General features: G+C 41.4%; 1 protein-coding gene across 1 annotated transcript in view; it reads left to right on the top strand.

The window, feature by feature from the left end:
• The first annotated feature begins 6 nt into the window (after positions 1-6).
• dok6 (docking protein 6) overlaps positions 7-22,392 on the top strand; it is a 49,962-nt gene continuing 27,576 nt past the window's right edge. Inside the window, exon 1 of the mRNA XM_008278509.1 lies at positions 7-76. Coding sequence (XP_008276731.1) covers positions 11-76 — 66 coding nt within the window. The 5' untranslated portion in view covers positions 7-10. The remainder of the gene's footprint in view (positions 77-22,392) is intronic.

The raw sequence follows: 22,392 nt of genomic DNA, 5'->3' as shown, positions 1-22,392 counted from the left end.
CTCCCTCACCATGGCTTCCAACTTCAACGACATAGTCAAGCAGGGATACGTGAGGATACGGAGTAAGAAACTGGGGGTGAGTATACTGTTGCACTTGCTGTCTAGCGAGGAGGAATAGAAGGAGGAGGTGGTGTAGGAGGAGGAGGAGGAGGAGGAGGAGGAGGAAGAGGAGTTCCAGTTGTTTGCAGTCAAGGGCAGCTGGATTAAGAAAGAGGCTTTAATTGCTCCGTAGGCAGCCGTCCTGCTGTGAGCTCTTCAAGAGGAAAAACAGATTAGAGCAGCACGAGCAGCGGCCAAGTTTCGCTCGCTGCTTTTGTGCACAAACACTCGCGCGCAGACGGAGATGCTGCTGCTGCTAAAGTGCGGATGATTGACAGCCGGTGTCATGTGCGCGTGTTTGTGAATCATGCCCCTCTCCTCCTCCTCCTCGTGTTTTCGGTTTCTGCAGCTTGCAACTTCATGTCATCTGGGAAATTTAGTTTGCAAGTAAATGCAAATATCAAACCATAACTTTACTAAAAAAAAAAAAAAGAGAGAGAAATCTATCCATTAAGAAATGCAAACTAATGAGTGTTACATATGTGTGCATGGTGTTATAGAGGCTGTAAGACAGACAACACTCTCCTGAGGATTGTCTTTCATAACAGTGAATTATCAGCCAGTGCAGCCCTACTGTACTTTAACTCTCTTTCAGCCTCCATGAATTATTCCCAGCTACTGAAAAGTCTCATTGAAGTCCAGCTGATCCAGTGTGAAGGCAGCCCCCTCGGTGGCTTGATAATGGATTCCCATTGAGATACAGCAAGGAGGGGAAAAATGGGCCGAGTGCGTAAATTGAAATGAATGATATATATTCAATTATGAGCGCCTTATTGTCTGACTCATAAAGCCATCTGCTTTTGTTCATACTTCCAGCTCATTACGCTAACAGTGCGGGCACACTCCCTCTCCTCTGATGAAGTGTGATGATGGGGGCTAATGATGTCTGCCACCTCACATCATCACCTGTCTTCATCAACACTGTTCTACTATTGTTTGCTCAGGATACCTTTGATTGCACTTTGAGAGTAGCTGTAGTTGTGAAACCCCCTCGCTGCCTGTGCAGGACCTGAAAAAACACAAGACATCTCATGTTGTTAACATGCAAATCAGCTTGTACAGTTGACTCAGTTTGTTTGCTCCTTGCATATGCTGTTAGCAAGACGCATTCAGAAAACGTGGCTCGGCTTATGACTTTGCAAAGCAAGCGAGGATGCATGCTGTGTTGGCTGGTGCTTGAGGTATGGATGCCGTATCGCTGCCAGCTCCGCATCTCATCCTGCTGTTTGTGGAGAAAAAACAGTTTGTGTCCTGATCGCCCACTCCCTCAGCCCTCCACCGCTTGCTGCTGTTTCATCATAGGAAAGTCATGCTGCGATAGCCTCAGAGGACCTCGGTGTGGGTAGGCAGAAAGTATTCATCTGTCCACGCTCGGGTTAGTTATTCCAGGACAATTCTCGTTGCGAGTCTTGACGGAACAAAACAACAGCACCGAGGTGTCCCTGAATCAACAGGCGCTGGTGCATCTCTGTGATTATTCTGCCTTTTCTGTATGGAGGAAATCATCATCAGCATCATCAGTGCTAAATTGGATTATTTCAAGTGTTGTTGTGTGTGTATTTTCAGAGAGATGAAAATCCAAATGTGTGTGGGCAGAGTGGAGAGATACACATCTGGGTGAAGGGGGGGAATGAATCACAGTTGGCTAAAATCCACACAGAAAAAGTGTTGTTTTGCAGCCTGTTTTGCAGCCCAAACATCTTATTTACTTTTATTTTTGTCTTAATTTTCTGTTCTGCTACTGGTGGCTCAACAGCTCAGCAGTGTTTGTGGCTGTGAAGCGAGATTTGAGGCATCGTTATCCTGTCGCACAGATTCAACCGGAAGGGTGACTGAAAACAGTCATTTTCAGTAACATGGACAGGAAGATGCACTGACGTCTGAGCTTCTTAGGATTCCTCATCAATATAATGCAGGCAAAAGTGCAACACAGACCTCCATCGAGAGAAAAATCCCCTTTGACATAACTGTACCCTTCCCTCAAACTTTGAAAACAGTAAAAAAATGCTCATTGAAAGTTCACAGAGGTGGTTGATCAATGTGGTCTAAAAACGGCCGGTGCTGATATTTATTTATCGTCATCCAATGGAAAACATGGAATGCCAACATCACGTTGTTGTTTTTTCCATCTGATAAAATATCAAAAATATAGTAATATTAATAACAAATGAGACACAAAATCTGCGTTGCCTCTTCAGTAGATCTGCACTCAGTCTGCAGTGCTCTTAATTTGAAAATTATGTCAATTAAATACATTTCCACAGTTATCAGCAGATTGCAGCATCTCCTACTGGTTTGGAAAAAAAACAAAAAAACAACTTGTTAATGTCTGTGTAAGCATATCGTGTCGCTCCCTGTTGTCAACGCAGTGTGTTGTACTGCCGTTGTGTACAGATTTATCTTGGCTGGTATGCATCGTGGAAAACAACCCGTTAGCTGTGGTAGCCGGTGCAGACCAAACTCCTGTTAGCCGTCGACCAATACGAATTATTTCAAAACGCTGTTCAATCAAGACGATTTATTCGTCTGTCGCTGCAGGTGACGTCTCCAGCATGATTGATTTAATTGAACAAACTTGCCAAAATTCCCAGATATTCAACTTACTATCACATAAAAATGTGCATTTTGGGTATTTTAAAGTGACTGTGAGATTGTTCATCGCATGGAAGTTAAATTATTGACTCATCTATTTGCCTCTAAAGCCAGAATTCTTGAATATTAAGTGCGTAAATACAAGCAGCAGTTGAAAATTGTCACTGAAAAGCATCTGAAACTGGCAGCATTTTCATCTAAATAAGCAATTTGATGGGAGAAAAAGAAAGCAAGATTACAAATTTGACACTTTTGGACATTTTTTTCATACTCTGTGCTGCAGACGAATTTTGCTCGGCTCTGAAACGCTGTCGAGGTTTGACGGCCGGACCTGCCTGTCGCAGCAGCTGACTTCTGTGTGAGCTATCTCTGCCCAGCTGGAGTTTTAGGCCACAAAGGTCCTTGGGGTTTTCCTCCTCATGTGATGGTTATTTAATGTTTTTTCAGCGCTTTAAAGGTCTCTCAAATATCACATATCAGGACTTTGCATCACAGTTGACCTTCTAATGCCCCCCCACATGGGTCTCTATTGTAATGCTGTGCCATTTAAAGCGTATTATACATTATTTTTTATTAGAAAGTAGTACCGCCGAATGGTTCTCCTTATGCGATATGTATTAACGTGGCCACGGCAACACCAACAGCTTTGGCTGAACTCATCAGCATCACTCACTACGATTGGCTCATTTCCAAACCCCATCATGTGTGAAGGTTGAGGCCACGAGGTCAGGCCTGTGTTCTGCAGAGTGATCAAAATTACCGACTGGGCCACTTTCTTTCTCTCTCTCTTTTTTTTTTTTTTTGGGAGGATGTTTGTTTTCGTTTTTTTTCCCTCCGACATGAATGTCAACGATTTCCTACATTAGCCGACTTCTTTGTCTCGTTGTTGGCTGAAAAGACAACGGTGCAGTGTTCCTGAATGCACAAGTAGTCTCTCTTTCCTCTCCTTTCTCACATTTCCCCCTCGTCTTGCTCACCTCTAAACCCATTCTCTCACCTCTCGTTGCCTCCCCCCCCTCCCTCCTCCGCATCTCACCTGTACTCCCCACCACGTAACAGTTACCGCTCTCATCTCCTTTCCCCTCTATTTTATCTCGCTTCCTCTTTTCTTCCCCCTCCCCGCCCCCTTTATCTGGCTATCTCCCTCACCTTATCCCCCCCTTTTCTCTCTCACCTTTCTCTCCTTCGCTGGCTTGTAGACAGCTGCAGGACCGAGCACAAAAGCATCCTATTCATCACCCCACACTGCACCCTCCATAACCCCAACAGGCTATTCCCCCTGACACAGTGCAAAGGCACACACACACACTATCTCTCTCTCTCACACACACACACACTATCTCTCTCTCTCACACACACACAAGCACACACAAATTGGCTTGGTTCAACACTGAAAAATTGGCACACGCATGCACCCGACAAACAAGTAAACAATCTGCTGCCAGAGAACAGTGTGTAGATTCTCAATTAATTTTAATCCTGTGGCTTTGTACCATACAGTATTTTTTTTATTTTTATTTTTTTTTTTACTACATGAAGACAAACTAAATGCTCACAAGAGCCAAAAAAAAACAAGTGTCTCTGTGAAGAGAAAAACAAAATCTGTGGCTGAGAAACAGCGGTAGCGATACTGCCGTCATCAGCGCAGCCCCTCCGTTGCTTTCCAGCTTAAAAAACGTCCGATGCTATCAGCTGAATGGGCTCCTCTTGAAGGGCTGAATAACGTGACCTTTGAGTAATTTGTGTGTCAGTCTCAGACCAGGTACATGTTTCCCAGGTTTAGGATCACTGTGGTAAATAGAAAAGGTCAGCCGCTGAATATTTTCTCTCCCCTTCCCCTCCCTCCATCTGTCCAGCTTTTCTCGAAGCCTTTAACAAAAACGCTCAATTTAAGTTTGCTGCCGGTGAGTTTGTCTGCCATTCTCTCCATTCACAAACATGTTTTGACACTTCAAAGAGGCTGTAGATCAGATGCGGGCTCGCAGGTGGTTACAGATATGTAATATTTTAAGCAGACGCTTCACACGAAGGCTTCGCACTTAGACGGGTTGTTAAAATGTTTCTCACCACAGTAACAAGAATATTTTAATTTGAAAAAAAAATCACATGCAGCATTAACATGTTTTTTTAAATGTTTTTTTTCACACGCAAACTTAGTATAAATCTTTTTAGCAATGGATGACTACATGTTGTGTTTAATAATGGAGAAGTCATTTTTTTAAATAAGGCTTTTTACTAAAAACAGAATCAAAACAACAAACTTGGGGCCTGGAAAAGAAAAACAACTTGTTGAATGATGCTGTAAAGCCAGATCGAGCTAAATTGAGTTTTTTTATTATAATATTTTAAAAGTATTGATTTTAGTAGCTTTAAAAATGTGATCATATTTTACATGGTACCTTAGCCTAAACTACTCTCTTCTGGTGCCAATTAGTAGACCAAATATGCAAATTTCTCAGCCACCTTGCTGTTGATATGTTGTGTTGATTTTTCTCAAAGCACCACTCTGTGAGTTGGAATAAATTCCAATGGACCTCTGAAAAAAAAACATCAGGGAGTGTACCTTCATTGTGCAAGGTAGCGAAATTGGTCCAACTTTAAATTACAACCAACAAACTAACTTTAAAAAAATACAAATAATATGCGCTGTATATAATATACTGCTAATGTGAGTCATAAAAGCGGGAATAAAATTGAAAGGGGCAACGCTACTGCCTCTAAGTGCATTTTTGGAGAGCGCCTTGGTCAAACCGCAACATTAAATGTCAAAGCAGAAAACACATTAAAAATGCATTACGTCTGGTCCAGAATGAGGAGGAGTGAAAATACAATCAGACAAAAGTCTGGATGTGAACAAATAATCACTAAACCAATAATCGGAGCTGCTGCTGAGAGTTTAAGTTATTCATCATCCTAACACAAGGATATCATTTGCAAAAACAAGAGTATCGTCCTGTTTATAGATTTGCAGAAATGATTTGGGGTCTTGAAATTACTTTTTTTTTTATACAAGTGAGCCATTTCACGGTCTTATGTATGCATACAGTTTGTTTTGTTGCAAATGGCCCGATGCAATTTATGGACTTAAAAAAAGCCCCAAACAACTAGTGCAGTTCAGTGGGTGTTTGATGTTCATCACCTTTGGTCTCATTGGGAGCTATTTGCGAGGTCTGAAGGAAGGCAAGAATTGTCCCAGAGATTGAGCAGAAATTTAAGCAAGGAATAATTTGTTTGTTGTTGTTTGAACACGTCAAATTACATGGAGTAATACCTCTGTCAGCTATACTGGTTCAGTGGTTAGACACCAATCATGAATGTTTACTCATGAGTTAAATGTAAGATGCGTTTTTGCGCTATTGGGGAAGAAGTGATGGCTTTAAATACTACAGTTGAAGACCGATTCTATTCCATTCAGAGCTGAAATAATTAGTTATTTAACTGATCAGTCAGTCGACTAAAAGGCATCAACATGACCTGTCATTTGTCAGTGTTTATCGGTTTCAGCTTCTCACACAAGAATTTATCTGTTTTATATCGTGACAAATAGAACATCTTTGGGTTTTGAACTGGTTGACATTGCTGATCGCAGTTTGAAGTTAAAAATAACTAATTGTAACGAAAATATCTGTTACCTGCTGCTCCAATTCCACGGGGGTTTGATTTTTCATGTAATAAAGGCACCTTTGGTGTAAATTCTCGCCGCTCCTGACTGCACAAAGAAATTACATTCAATACATTTTGTAGTAATTTTAACGCATTTTCACAACCGGTTTCCAGCAGCACAGTAAACTTCCAGGCCATCTCATTTATTCATTAGATGTAATCTGCAGCTGAACAAAAGCCATTTCAGAATGAACTGCTTTTAAATAAATACATGCCTCAGCTCGGACTCCCAAAAAGAATCTTGAATCTTAAGGAAAAAACACATCTAGGCTGCGAACCATCACAGGAGGTGGCAAGAATAAAAAATCTTCTGTGGCGATTCCAAAATGTGCATCTTTAAAAAGCAAATTAAAACGTCAAAACACAGAGTTATGGAGACCTTTGATACCTGAGTCTGATATTTAGCTTCCAGCTTCCAGTGCTCAGTGATAAAGACATTAACAGCACAACTAAAGCAGCTTTTTGTCCTTTTCATCCATAAATATAAAGACAAAATCGAGAGTTATTACTCTTTAAGTAGTTTTCTGGACCCAGCGCTGCTCCCTCTGCGTACAGTAACTCCCTCCATTAACAGTTTTAGTCCTCTTTGTCTCTCTCAGCTGTTTTTTAATCACAAGTGGGTATTTGTGTCCTGCAGCCATTGTGGCCTTTACGTGGACTGCATGTATTGTGATGGTGTGTGGGTATGTTCCCCCTTATTGGTGCACAAGCGCCCACCAAAGCAGAGGCAAAGCGGTGGAGAACAATGTGTCTATTGTCCAAGATGGCACAGCCATTTAAGATAGGATCTTGCCACTTCCATGCACTCACTATTAACAATGACAGGCTGTCCAGAGTGCTGGATGTCAGGAGATTTTTCATCCCGAGAACTGTACTTGTCAGTGGAGCGTAGAAAACACACAGTCAGCTGTGTTAGACTTTTAGCAATTGAGACTTCCAAACAACATGGACAAATGTGACTGAGGCTGAGCAATGAAATCAGATTATATCAATTAGCAAATCATTCCTTTCTTACATCCACTGGCTAAAATTAGCTCGCGTTCTCCGCTCCGTCTTTCTAATTACCGAACAGAAACCGAAGCAGACAGAGAGATTTTTAATACGCCTAGTTTTGTTTGTGATTTTTATTTGTGCCTCGTGGGTGCGTGCAGCCTACTTTGAGCTCCTCCTTTTGTGATAGATGCTTTTGAACTCGGTGCATTAATTCACAGATATGCAGAGCTATACATTGTGTGGTCATTTCCTTTGGTTTCCATCAGCTTCCTCCATCAGACAAAGACCTGAAGACAAATCACCGGCTCTTATTGGCCCTGATGAATTGCATCTCTAGCGGGATATGGGAACAACAGCCCAACAGCCGTTATTCATGGTGAAAAATGTGCTTCTATTATATAGTCACTTTCATAAATAAATCTCTGCCTGGACCTCACTTGAACATTTCACATCATTGATTCCCGTTGTTCCTAATTATCAAAAAAGCTTTTCGTCATGAGCAGGGACAAATGTTGTTATTAGTAGTTAGTAATGTCTAAAACCCAACTGATGAAGTGATGCACCATAAAAAGGCTTTGTGGTTAATATCAACGCTCTCTTTTCTTGCCACTTGTAGTTTTTCTGCGGTTTTGTACAGATAGCAGGACAATCTGTCCTCCCCTTTGGTCCAGACTGAAACATCTCCCTTTAAAGCTCTATAACTACATGAGCTGCCATAAAAAATTTGTACATTTCACATTCATGGTCCCCAGAGGATGAGACTTACAGACTTTGGTGAGCCTCCTTTCTTCATCTAGAGCCACCGTGAAATTCCCATTTGTGGTTTTGAGTGAAATATTAGATGACTTACTGTGAAAAATTTGTTACAAGCGCGCTCATGTCCGCCTCGGGATGAATTGTAATCCCCTGACTTTACCTCTAGCGCCAGCATCGCATCAGAATTTTAATACTTTGGACAGCGTATGCTAACATGCTGCACTAAGCTGGTGAACATAGCAAACGCTGTACTTGCTGAACGTCAAGCGTGTTAACATCAGGATATCGTGATGCTTGTTTGGATGTTTGCATGCTGAGTATTTAGCTCAAAGCAAACGTGTGCTGCTGAGTGCAGAGCTCATTTAAACACGATGCAATTGCAATGAAGAAAAATCGAACACATTCTGGCTCAGTATGTATTAAACAGGTGATAGATTTTCCATTTTTCTGACATTTATCAGCCTCCTGCTCTGTTTTGTGGGTTCACCAGTGGACAGGATCAAAATCATTTATCGGATTCCAAGATCAGACATGAATACTATGCACTTCTCCTCATGGTGTAGTCTATTATTGCCAAAATATACATATTTCAGATCACCACTTTTGTTCAAATTACTGAGTACTTTTAGTGCAAGACTATTTAAGACTATTTTAATACTGTCAGTGCACTTTATTGAGATTTTACCTCCACCCGCCTCCAGCCATGAACAAATTGGATATTCCTGCAGAATCACTCCGAGTGCTGTCACTGTTCAGTCATAAAGTCAGCTGGACCAGCGTATGTCTCTCAGCAGTGTTTTACCACAGAATCTACTTTTCAGTAAAGTTGCTGGAATAAATTCTACGTCGGACTTCTCGTGGCTAAAAAAAGACCCACAGGATTCTAATAATCTTCCCTCCGAGTTAAATTAATTCCATCAATAATGCCACTTGTGGATTTTTGAAAGCATTTTTCGCCATATCCGTCTGATCCACGTATTTCACCTCCCGTGCCGGGTTTTACAGTAGCACTGTATTGCTACGATGTGCAGATATACTGGAGTCACACCTATAAAACAACAGGCCTAGAGGAATCTATCATAGCTCCATTAACACTTCTTCTTCATCCTCCTCTCCTTGCCTTCCTCCCCTCATTAATCAACAGACCAGCCCTCGGGGCTCTACTCTGCAGCCAAGCTCGGGTTTGTGTGTGTGCGTGCGAGTGTGCGTACAGTATGCGGGCATTGTGTTTGCGTGCATTTGCATATGCATGGCTGATTTCATGTGTCGGCGCACTAATGACCAGCATCCACAGCGATTTTCTTTGTGTACCAATGTGTGGCATTTAATTTTAGTTTTCTGAGAGATTCTCTGTCATGAGTTTCTCAAAGTGTTGCAAGATTCACTTTAGTCATTATGTGATTCTGAGAAATTGTATCAAATCCGCTTCTCTGAGATGAGTTGTCCTACCTAGGAATCACATTTGTACACGCAATTTCAAAAGGGAACTAGATGAAGTTATTCTTGGAAAAAAAAAAAAGCAAAAAAAAGCCCATCCCTCCCTACCTTTTATGTTTGATTCACAATCTATAATGAGTTCTTCTCCTGCAGTTACCTTTCATCAGCCTGCTTGCCAAGCACATTCAGTACAGTGTGCAGCCAAAGATAGCCTCAGCTGTGTGTCTGTGTGTGTTAAGGGGCTTGTCTTTGTGTCTGTGTTCTTAATTTACTCAGCGCAGCCGCGTAGGTAAACATTATTATGACCTCGCTTAACAAATAATTAAATATTACACCTGATCTGCTTTAAATGCAGGGAAATAACCTCGATGAATAATGTAAACTCAGCCCGTGCTGTCGGCTAAACAAGGCTTCTGTTTTTTTTTTAGAACGCGGGCTCCTGGGTCGGCGCTCTATTATTAATGTGTTGTTAAAAAAGCCTTGACCTCAGACTGTTGTTTAAGTGGCAAAAAAAAAAAAAAGCAAGTAGTTCATGTCACCCGTCAGAGTTGGAGCTCTGTTTTGTTTCTGTTTTGTTTGGTGGCTGAGTTGGTACACTCTCCTTCCCCCTCCCCTCTTTCTTACTCAGGGGAGTTCTTTTAATAGTAAGGAGGTGACAGTTTACCTCTCGCTGAGCACCGAGGTGACAGTTTTGGTACCTGCCCAGCTCAGGCATCGAATGCTACACCTCACTCGCTCGAGCTGCCCGCACAAGCTGCACGCTTTTTTTTAAATAAAAATAAAAATTTGCACTCCATTCTAATGAGCCGAAGTGACCTCAAGTGTAGGCCAAGGCAATCTGATCCCCTTTCTATTAAACAGCTTTTAATATTTCCCCAAGAATTATTGTTCGGGGAATGAATTTTGGATAAGGTCTGCCAAGGGAAATGGAGCACACAATAGTCGCCTTGGCAGTGGCACGTTGAGAGGATCATTTAAAGGTCATAATGGAGGAAATAATGGCTCTTAAGGGTCATAAAACAATAGAAAACATGAGGTTATTGGATTAAATTTCAAAATGAAATGTAAAATAAAGAAAGAGGAGTTAATGTGGCAAACTTTTGACCCACCATGAATTGTAAGTATGCCGGCAGATTAGCTAATTTAACAAAAAGGAAGTTTGAAGTTGAGAACAGGCGCTGGGGTCAACGTTAACTGGTGTTACCTCCCCTCGCCACTCATACAGCAAACATCCCCCTCTCTCCCACTCCCACTCCTCCCCCTCTTCTTCATGTTCCCAATTGTTCGCTCTCGTTTCAGAGAAATGTCTGTTGGGCAAAGTGATAATTGCATTCCTCAATGATTTCATGCTGAGACACAGAGTGACACTGAATCACAGCCCACTTATTCCAAGGGAGTGTGTTCTTTGGGAGGAAATGAGACAAAAACAATATGACAAACTCCATCGGACCCCGTTCTTTGACATAAAAGTCCGCGTTTCCCTCACTGGCGCACGCACGTGTTTATTCCCCCAGCGTCCTCTTTGATTTGCAGACCAAATGTGGCTGAGTCAAGTTAGTTCCAGCAAAGCACAAATCTCTGCTTTCTGGTTGTGAGGGAATGGTTGTTGCAGACACAGACCCTGCTGCTTTCCCAGCTAACCGTATCAGAGAAGCAGCCCGAACATCAGTGAGCGAGTACCTCTTTAGAATTAATCCTCGGGGTTGGGAGGGGAGGAGGAGGAGGAGGGGGGGGAATGACTGCACCAGTGCATGAGGATTACTGCTTTTAGGGCTTCTGATGAAATTCAAATAACAAACGCTCGCACAAAGTGTCCTGGAAAACACTCAGCGTTTCGTAATATCCTGCTAAACATGCAAATATTTGCTGGAACGCTGCACAGTGGTCTGTGCCTCATTCGATTTCACAGTCTTTATTGATATGATAATCAAGTGGTCAGCTAATGGTAATTAAGCTAGTCAATTGGTGGGGTTGCATCATAGTTGTGGGCTAAAGCTCCTTTCATCCTCTTACTTTATATTCTCTTCCCACAGAGGCTAGTCGGTCACTTCAGAGGAACTGTATTTGGTTTCCATGTAACGGCCCCTCACCTGTTGGCCTAGATGCTAATTTTTCTGGTCTGGAAGCTGCGAGCGACGCCATCACCAACATACTAAAGTGGAAAATAAGGCTTTGCACTACATAGCAGCAGGACCTAAATGGAGTTTTGTGCTTTTTGTGCATTCACGACGTAATCTCCTTCACTTATGGATTTAGTTCAGTTTAACATTCAGCCTGGCTAGAGGATACGCAGTGGTGGACAACTCATTCCAGTCTTATAAGGAAAATAACACTGCGCCGTATTGTTGCCCTCTTTCTGCGGTGGTCTCAGTATGCTTGTCGGTGAGGGCATTCTGCCATAGTCAAATTCTTTGTCTGTGTGTTATTGTCTGTGAAAGCTCCAGCCTTGTACATGGATTAAATGGAAATTGCAGTGTGTGTGTGTGCGCGCTTGCGTATGTGTGTGGAGGATTGCTGACTAAAGCTGTAATATATAAAGAGGTTTGGATGAGGGATGGTTTAAAGAGCAGGCAATTGTCATAATGATGACTTAAAGCAAAATTGCCCCACCGTAAAAATGTTTTACACATGCATGCGAGTCCACCACAGCCTCGCGCTCTGTAGCCAACAGCGCCTGCCAACCTCAGTGTCACTTGAATCAATAGCGGTTAAAATATACGATAGAATAACTTCAACACAGTGAAGTAAGCAACATTATAAAATGCTATTGGTAGATTATGGGATTATGATTGCTGTGTAATCCTTTGTCCTCTCCTGCACTGTCAAAAAAAAAAAAAAAAACTGTGTTTCCTTCCTCCCGTAGTCGCCCTGAGAGGAAACTGATGGAGCCACACTGTAAGATGACACAGCCAATGTCCCACCCTGTTTAGACCAGAAATAAAATCTCCCCACTGCTTCTTTCTCATACCTGAGAGAGAAACTTCAATTTTGACCCACATCTCCTTCAGAATAATTTGGCTGCTATTTTTGTGCCTTGCTTAAAAAAAAAAAAAAAAAAAAAAAAAAACCCTGCTCTGCTACAGTAGCCGGCCGTGATGGCTGGATCCACATAGTGAGTGACATTTTAACTAATGTTTTTCAGCTCAAGGCTGCGCTGCCCAGCATGGGTCAAACATCTCCCTTGTCTCCCTCCTCCCCACCCACAGTAATAAGAAACAACAGTAGAAAAATACCTTTCCTGCGCTCGACAGTGTTATTTGCATGAGAATCGGAAGGGGGTTACATAAGGTTGCAGGAGAAAGCTCGGCTTGTAGTTTTCCGGGGGGTTTGAAAAAATTTGGAGGATTCTTTTGAACTGTACTGCGGAAGGTAATCACGATCTATCCTCGATGATTGGACCATAAATTCTATTTAAAAGCATAATTTATCATGCATCCTAATGGAAAGCTGCAGCCACATCCTCTGTGGCTCTTTCAGCCCAGCGTGCTGCTCTCACCACCTCATGATCACTTTCACCTTCAGAATTGCTCTTAAGCAAGCTTTCTTTCAGCTCTCTTTGAACTCTTATTTTTGTCTCTTTATTTGCAGCTCTTTTTCTTATTTATCCCTCTCGCTGGCTTTTTCCCACTGCCCTCTTTTATTACTGTCCATTACATGGTCTTTTAATACCGCCTGCCCTTGCGTTCTTTGTCACAGTGGGCAGAGGGACTCCTTTTTCTTTTGGCGAGGAATCAGCTGGAACCTGTTGTCCATCATATTTCATGCCACATTGTGACCGGTATCCAGTTTTCGGCTATGAATACTCCACTATGAATACTGCGCGTGATGCCGCCCACAGCCAAGGCCTTAACAAATGAAATAAGGGTTGCTAATACTATGATATTACATTTTTTGGGGGGGACCAGTTTGGTTCATGAATGTTTGATGAGAATGTCCAATCATGCATAGACAGAAGAAAGAGATGAGGAATGGCAGAGGAGAAATTTAGAAGAGAGAGAAGGGCAAGAGACAAATCAGGCTTGGGAGAGAAAGTGAGGAGGGGGAGTGTGTGTGTGTGTGTGTGTGTGTGTGTGTGTGTGTGTGTGTTTGGGATGGAGTGGAGGGGGCCGGTGATTACTTGCTGCTGAGGTAGCACTGCATTACACATGAGGATTTGGAATGGCCCAGATAAAGTAATCTATGATTAACTGGGGCGCGGCTGGCTCGCCACCCTGCCAACAGCTGTAGTCGGGGGCGAATTACAAAATTATGGGATGTCCAAACATTTTAGATGCAGCGGGAAATATATTTCGGTACGGTGGTGGGGGGGGTGGGGGGATGTTGGGTGGGATGAGAGTTATGTATGAAGTCAAAGGTGTCAGCTGGCAGCTCGGGGACGAGAGTGACAGAGGGGAGCGGTGGTGCAATTAGGACAAAGTTTTTTTGTAGTCGTTGCATTCGGTGGAGAATTGTTAAAACGGTGGCGGGGTAGGATTTGGGGAGGGGAGCCGCAGGCTGGGGTCGTGGTTTGGAGGAGTGATCGCCGCAATGATTGCTGCAGCGACTGTCCGACGGGATAACAAATCAAATTATAAAGATGGACACCCCGGCACAGGCCCCGCCGCCGTCTGAAATTGATTGCTAGCACCAGGAGCTGATATTGTGGGGTCTGGTCTGTCATAGTCTATCAGGCGTCATTATCACCAAGGGAACACTAAACCTTATGCAGAGCTGAATGAGGAGGAAGACTTCATCCGCAGTGCTGCTAGGAATCGGACAGAAAACAACAACACGGAGCAGAAACACGCTTTATCGCATGTTTGTTTTTAATGTGGTCATTTCAAGGTTAAAAATGCTCCATTCGCGACGCTGTTAAAAATAGCAAAATGTTCCACATCGTGGAGCTAAATCCGCTCTGTTATCATCATGTCACAGTGTTGCAGGACTACCTTGATTGAAGTGCTCTCATGTCTTGCATTGTCTGTAAGTACAGCAGCAATCATCTTTAAATCATAGTTTGTAGGACATGAATCATCACGAGGTTACAAACCCTTCCCACATTCATCCCATCTTTTTATCAAATATCTGAGGAATAATAAATGCGCTCGGGCCTCTGAGGTATTACGATTGTGTTTCAATATTCACTAGTTCTCCCAATCTAGCAGACAGCTATTTTTATTCCGCCGTGTGATTAGTCATTTAGCTGAAGCGAGCTGTCATTGGAAATCATTTTCATGTCTTTAGACGGTTCCTCAGTTCATCCAAATGACGAGTGATTTTTCCTGTGGGGGGAATAGGGCCCATATTTTATTGAGAAGCGAGACAGTTCCTCAATAATGCCAGAAGTTTGATAATGTTCCGTGAAGTGAATGGACTTTGTGTTTGAGGCCACTTACGGAAAATGACTGTGGCTTCAAAGATGGCTCATTACTGCGGTCCATGAGGTGTCTGAGTTTCAAAATTTTCCACCAGACCCCTCAGTCACGGTTTTATACACTCCTGATAGGAACCTAGGTTGAACCTTATGGTATTTGTTGTTACATTAAATGTCACTATATTGTAAAGCAAGGTTATTTCACACGTAGACAGCTCTGTTCCCAGCTTCCCTTTGTATCTTTTGTAAGTGCCCATTGAACAGTCTGCTTCCATCTGTGTGTCGGTCATCATACTTTGATTCTAATCCTTCTTCCAGTCCCCTCGTACAACAGCGTCTGTTGTCGTAGTCGAGCTGGTGTTGATGAACTCCCTGCATCTTGCCAAGTACTTCCTGAAATGTTTTCCTTGCCACAGACGGACCTCCCTAAAAGTGAAGGGATTGCCCTTCAAATGCTCTCTCCGCTTGTTGATTTTGCTGCTGTCTATTTTACACACTGCCTTTGCTGTTTGTGGTGAAGTGCTCATTGTTTCTGATAGTGTCGAGATGCAGTACAGAACTGAAGAAAAGTCTTTGTTTATATCCAGCACAATCCGTGAGGACTGTATAGGTTGAATATGAAATGCATTGTACTTTTTGAGAGTCTACATAAAGGTTTTGACAACTACATCTTTGATCAAGGTCAATCAAATTGAATGGCTTTTAAAGAGCAACTTTCAAGCAATTTCTATATACATATTTCTGGGAAATTTAAACCACTCTGCAGCCAATTCATCGCTGATTTCACAGGTTGCTGAGAGTCATCCTAATCAAGGTTCTTGAGATCTCCAAAGCTCAACAGTTTGCATGACTCCATTCATTCTTTCCTGTGTCCTTACAAAAGGAAAGATGGATTTGATTTTGCCATCGCTGGTCTTCATGGACCAAAGCTTACACGGATTAGGAGCTTAGCCTTGTTTTTTTCCTGTTTTTGTTCAGTATACTCCTGCATTGTAACTGAAGAGTCTGGCCTTTTTTTAATGTGACCTTAAGTTTTTATTTATTTATTTTTTGTTTTCATACATGCAGCCTGGTTTCAAGTAGTGCTTCACACACTGTTGTCCTTCTACCAACTTAAAAAATCCAATACATCAAAGTCATTGTTGTTTACTCAGTTTGGTGGAAAAACACTTGGAAAAAGTTACTCTGAACGTAGAAAGTTATTGTGCTATCAGGGTTTTTTCCTCTTAGAGTAATTTTTTGGGCGCATTCCTAAAAAGTTTTAACCAGCACCAGAGAAACCTCACCAGGGCCAAATTGTGAAGAATTGAGAATAAGACGTAAGACATGAACTTGTTTAGTTTACTGAGGCTCCATGTACTCAAGTATAATTTTAAAAAAGTTGTTTTGTCAAATAGTCAGAATTAACAGGAAAATGCACAGATCTCACAGACTCATTGCCTTTACTGTAAGTGGACCGATCATGCTCACTGTTGTGTGTAAAATGTAGTATTAAGCAACGTGCATCCTCTTATCACACCAGTCATGGTTGGCAATGCTACTACAGTTTGCTGACACACCTACCGAAATCGCCACAGTTAAGCAAAGCATCACTCATCCACCTGCAACATGCGTCATGATTCAGAAATGTGTATTTTGTTTCTTATTTCTTCCTAAGATACTGAGACAACACAAAGGTATTTTAAAGGTTTTGATATTCTTTGACTCCTAGCTGTTAAGAAGAATCAGGCGAATACATTTAGGCTAAATTCAAGGTTCTTATATTTAGATAATTTGGTAAATTGTCAGTCAAAATAGTTAACACATGGCTGGCATTACTGTAGCAGATTGTCTTTGGCAAAGTTGGAATAAAGTGCTGATAAACTTTACACTGCATTGCATTAATTCACATATAAATATACAAATATAAACCTATTGGCCATTTTGAACTAAGAAGGAGAAGGACTTTTATTTGTTTTCTTCACATTAGTTTCTGTTTTTGGTCTGTTTACTTGTTAATGAAGAGGACAGGCGCATACATACTCACATATTATGTAAAATCGTGGGCAACTTGTGTTGAAAAAATAATTTTCTTTAATAAATCATTCTAAGATTGTGTTAATGAAGCGTTAAATTTTAATGACCCAATCTCGTCTGGATTCCAGTGGCCCTGTGGGTTCATCCCACCGACCAGAATTTAAATGAATACACAATAAAATGACTGCTTTAAATCTTCATGTAAGGCTTTTCATTTTTCCTGACCTTAGCGACCTGCTGGATTTTGCTGTTCACTGAAAACGCCATTTTGACCAATGGATCACAAGAATAATGAATGAATGTCTTTAAGAGTCTTCGACATCATGGCTTCAGTTGACCTGTCTGTATTTGCTATATTTAAACGCCTTAACTGACTGACTCTTAATGGCACATCTCTCATTCATTAATCCAAGTTTAAGAATGAGATGTGCCAATTAGGACAATGGGAAGGTTTCCGGTATCAGCGTTCTGTCTAGTTTTTATGACGACATCTGGTGAAGTAGAAGAAGTATGTGATTGTTGAACAAATCCATTCAGAATTTGGTGTATTGTTAGAATTAAGTAAAGAAATAGATCCAATCTTACACTAGGTATGCTGTCCAAACCAGACTCATAGCTGAGATACCACTTGATCCAAATGCTGCTTTTAAAAACTGTGGATCATTAAGTTCTTTTCAAATAACACAGACTGATTTATGTGGCTCCAAAATACTCAAAAATAACTTGTGCTGTTCCTTGAGAACATATTTTGGGACCAGGACTCTTCAGTCTATAGACTTGGCCTCTGGTGAAATCATCAAGAAACATGGCATCTAATTCTGTACGCTGATGACACACTGTTTCATGTGGCTGTATTTCCTAAAGACACAGTACCAAATGATGCTGTTTATAGATGTAATTTAGCGCATGCATGTCAAAACCTAAGCAGGTTTACAAGATATAACCAATATGTTCTGAGGCTCAGAATAAGAACTGGCTACAAGATCTAATTCTCTTTGACTTATCCAGAGCCAAGAGGAAAGGAGCCTTAGTATTGTGTGGGGAGTACCACCGCATCTGTTTTTTTGTAATTAAAAAATAAAAGTCAGTGAAGGATTCTTGAAGGGAACAAAGAGGCAGATTTTTATCTGTTACAGGCCTGTCTATTGGGCTTTTCTCCCTGTTTAATCCTACAAAGTAGAAAGGCTCACCAATTTGGCATTTAGTGTAGGTTCAAGCAAAAAACAATGAAAAGCTCTTGATTATTATCTAATAGTTTCAGTGGGATCTGTTTCTGCACTTTCCTATCAAGCAGTGAGCATCTTCACTGAAGAATATTTTAGTAAATTTAACCCTTTTGTCACCACCACCACTGTCAATAGTTTTTACATGAAAATAATCCCTTCCTTGCCTTAAAGGGATATAGATGTAGCTCTACACCTTTGCCTCCATCAGTATGTGCGGATGTATCACCTGTAACTTAAGGATACCAGCTCACTTCAACTCACTTACACTACACAATTAAGGTGGTAATATTGGAGTAATTCAGCCACACATATTAAACTGGAAACTAGCTCTGAAGAAGTAAGAGTAATCCCCATTCTGGTTTGTTTCGTAAGGGACCTTCTGGAGGCTTTTGCTGAGTGTTTTTCAGACCATCATCAGTACAGTGCAGTTTCAAGGCAAACATGCCAAGCCATAGTGTGGGCTACTTATTTCTATCATAGTATGTCATCTAAGAGATAGAAAAACACCACGTGGACATGTCAACAAAGTAAAAAACGTGATTTTCCTCAGAGTGGGGTCTAAGTAATTCATCATTCCTGCCCACTTGTGGTTTCTTTCCTGATTGAAACAAAAATTGGATTGATTGGAGTAGACATAAATTCTAAAGACAACAAATAGAACGACTTGTTGGAAAAAGGATTCAAGCCTCCAAGGACCTAACATAAAAACAACCAATCCCATGATATCGCTGGTTGTCAGTGGGCTTCGGGAGCAATCAGAATTAGTGAGGCTGTGGAAACAAGGTCGGGCGGCCAGCCTTTTGCACACTGCAGTGATCAAAGCCGAAGGCGGCGGTGCTTTTGTGGCCATAAGCTTGCCATTTTGCCACAATCTGTATAGTCAGAGTTTTCCTGTAATTAACCACAGAGTCCATTCCACAGAGCGGGTAGAAGTGGAACTGCTTTTGCACAATTAAATCAGGAAAGAACTCAAAGCAAAAGCTGGGATGATTTATTTTTACCAGAACTGTCTCTTCATCAATGCATTGTTTTTCCTGGAACCTGTGAATCGGTTTCTAATGCCAAACAGTGTATTCTTCACTGTTCTGGCATTAAATGAGTCACACCAAACCAGCAGAGAGTCTCATTCACGTCTGTGTAATTACAATCAGTGTAAGAGTGGCTCTGAATAAGACCCACCAGCAGCCTGAGAATAGGACTGCCTTGACAAAGCATTGACAACTGTGGAACAGGCAAAATTAAGCCCTCTCCATTCATACCCCCTAGTTCTTATTATGCACAAGCTATCTCACTGAGCTTGCTTTTGTGCCGGTATAATTACTTAATCTGAGCACTCCTAGGGTGAATTACTTTGTGTGCAGCAAGCAGGCAGCATTGCTTTGACTCAAGCTCCCAAAGGGGAATTGAGGCTGGCTTTAATTTTACTGTTTTAAAGTTGCAACCATAGGAATGGTCATTGTCAAAAGGGATTTGCATCTGCGTGTGTGTTTTCGTCAAGGCTGCAGTTTCATTTAACTTTTTTTTCTTTTTACATACAAATACAGTATTTTCAGTTTGGAGTAAGATTTTATCACCCCTTTGTTTCTTTACTTCTCTGAAGCGTTTTATGGACGGTGTAGGGAATGATCCACGGTGCATTAGAGAGTGTGTAGTGCACTATTTTCTGTTGTTTGCTGTTTATAATGGGCCTGTGCAACACTTAACTAGAATGGAGGCCCATCAAGACAGACCGATAAGGACCTAGGGATCCACTCTAGTCAATTACTGCGAAGTGCCAGGTTCAACTCAGTGGGCCTTTTATGAAGTACACCAGCTGAGTAAACAAATTAATCGTGCAGCCATGGTTCCCCAACACAACCACGCGGCCCAGGGCAATCATACATCAGACAGAGTGATAGCGACTGTCTCCACCAGGAAATAGAAGGGTTCCACTATTAAACATAGGCAACCACATAGGACTCATTGGCTATTGGCCATCACACTTATTCAGCCTCTCAACTGTGCTGTTCTGTTTCTGCTGGCGTTTTACACCCTAACACTGGCTTTTTTTTTTTTTTTTTTTAAGGGGGAGGTTATGTTGTGGAATTCTGGCTTTTCCCCAACGATTCGCACGTATAAGAGAGGCGATAAAATGGAGCAAATAGTCAATAGATTGTCCAACTAAACATGTCATCGAAGCAGTAAACGTGAAATAAGAATAATATTGAGAGCGAGGATGCACGATATTGGATGTTTGCCAATAGCCAATATGCTCATATTTTCCAACTCGTTTTGGCCGACTGCCGACGAATGCACATATTTTTTTCCGCCTAATTGCGGAGAACATCAAGCCTCGACTGTGGTGGAATTAACATATTATTATGCTTATCGTGACGGCAGATGCAGACATAAAACACAATGCTTTTCAAGTGTACACATTTGCCGAGCAAAATAAGAAAACTACTTTATCTTACATGTAAACTTTATCTGTAAAGATGCTATCTGCTTGTTGCTGTTCATTTAGGGCGGATGCCAGTATTTCATTTTAAAGCCTTTATCGGCCAGTGCAGATGACATGCTGAGATCATCATGGATTCCTCTCATCGAGGGCTCTTTGTATTGATTAATCCTCAGACACAGTTATAAATATGAATTACAATTTTCATGGGTTTACGCAAGAACTATGTGTTTTTTCTGCAAAAAAAAGAAAAGAAAGTTCAAAAAGAAGTCTTGAGTCTCCTTTTCAGTCTTCTGATTTGATCTTAAAGTAGTCGGATCCACAGCACCCTGCGGTGGTGTCGTCTTCAGCTGGTGGATGGGGCAGGTTGTGGTCCTGTAATCACTACAATGTGCAGTAATCTGCTGCTCCAGAGAGGGCAACAAACAGTGTGTGTCTGTGCTTGTGTGTGTGTGTGTGTGTGTGTGTGTGTGTGTGTGTTCCACGGTGTCTAAAAATGGAATCACATTACTCCAGGTTCAAACTAAGTTAGGATGTTGTTAAGCTTGTACAGCAGACTGTAGCTTGTCCAGGAACACAAACCGTTTGTTGACTTTGAAACGTTTCGAACACCATAGCTCTAATTCTAGCTCCTGGATTTGTTTGTGTATGCATAGTTTGAAACGCAGTGTTAATGCTGGCAGTTTTAGGCCATATTTGCTTCACTGTTAATAAATAAATAATGACTGCACTGTGCCACAGAGAGAAAAAAAAAGAAATTTATAATTGAATTAAGTTTAAATATGCAGAATATGAAATATCAATTAATAACTAAAAATATCTGTAAATAAACCAAAAGATTTTTTTAACTAACCTGATTTCCTTTCTAGCAAAAATATTTTGATGAGTGAAACATCTATGTCCCTCATGTACTTTATATTCCCTTTAGCATATGCTGCATAGAAATTCTTGGTGGGCATTGCTTTAATTAAGATTCAGGACACGCACTGCTGTTGAAGATTCGGCCATTTATGAACACTTTCAGGGATCAAAGCAGATTACTACCCAATAATACGTCCATGTGAAGAGGAGAATAAATGGAGAGAGCGAGAGTCTTTGCTTCGTGCTATTGATGTATCTTGCATGTGAGAAATTGATTTGTCCCTCTGACAAATAAAACTGCTTGCATCCTAATTCCGGTCCACAACCACCGCCAGTGATGAAATGTCGACATTGAAAACTTAACCGTCGTGTAACGGTCTGGGCATCGAGGCACTGTTTAAAGGCCCATAACACATATTTCCTCAATAGGCTTGAGTAAAGCTACAACTGGTTTGGTTCTTTTACATGACAGATTCCTGTCAGTGCTGCTTTTTTTTTTTTTTTTTTAAAGCGCTTTTATCCATGTGTTGAGGAGGTCTTTGCTAAGCCGGAAAAAGGTTATGTCACATCTGTGCACCGAACAGGATTTAGCAACATTTTAATCTGAATCTGATGACACCCGGAGGGTTGCTGTCTTCTGCTGCCACTCAGTTAAATATGATCAAAAACAACTTCCTCGCAATCCTGATGAAGCAGGTTAGCAAAGGTTTGGACTGTTTAAAGTGAAACTATGCAGCCTTTGAAAGAGACATTCTTTCTCTTCACTCCATAAGCAAGAAATTGCACACTGTTAAACTTGAGATCGATATATCTGTGTAACTATCACAACTGTTAGATAGTCTGATGGTTACTTGTGCTACTATTACACTACATTTGAGCGTTTACCACTGTCACTGTTTAACTAACTGCATACTGTATTTATTAAGCAGTAACCAGGATTTTATTTACCTCCTGTATCT

This window comes from Stegastes partitus, unplaced genomic scaffold (genome assembly GCF_000690725.1).
Source record: "Stegastes partitus isolate 25-593 unplaced genomic scaffold, Stegastes_partitus-1.0.2 Scaffold125, whole genome shotgun sequence".
Classification (NCBI taxonomy): Eukaryota; Metazoa; Chordata; class Actinopteri; family Pomacentridae; genus Stegastes; species Stegastes partitus.
This window is presented reverse-complemented; position numbering and strand designations above follow the sequence as displayed.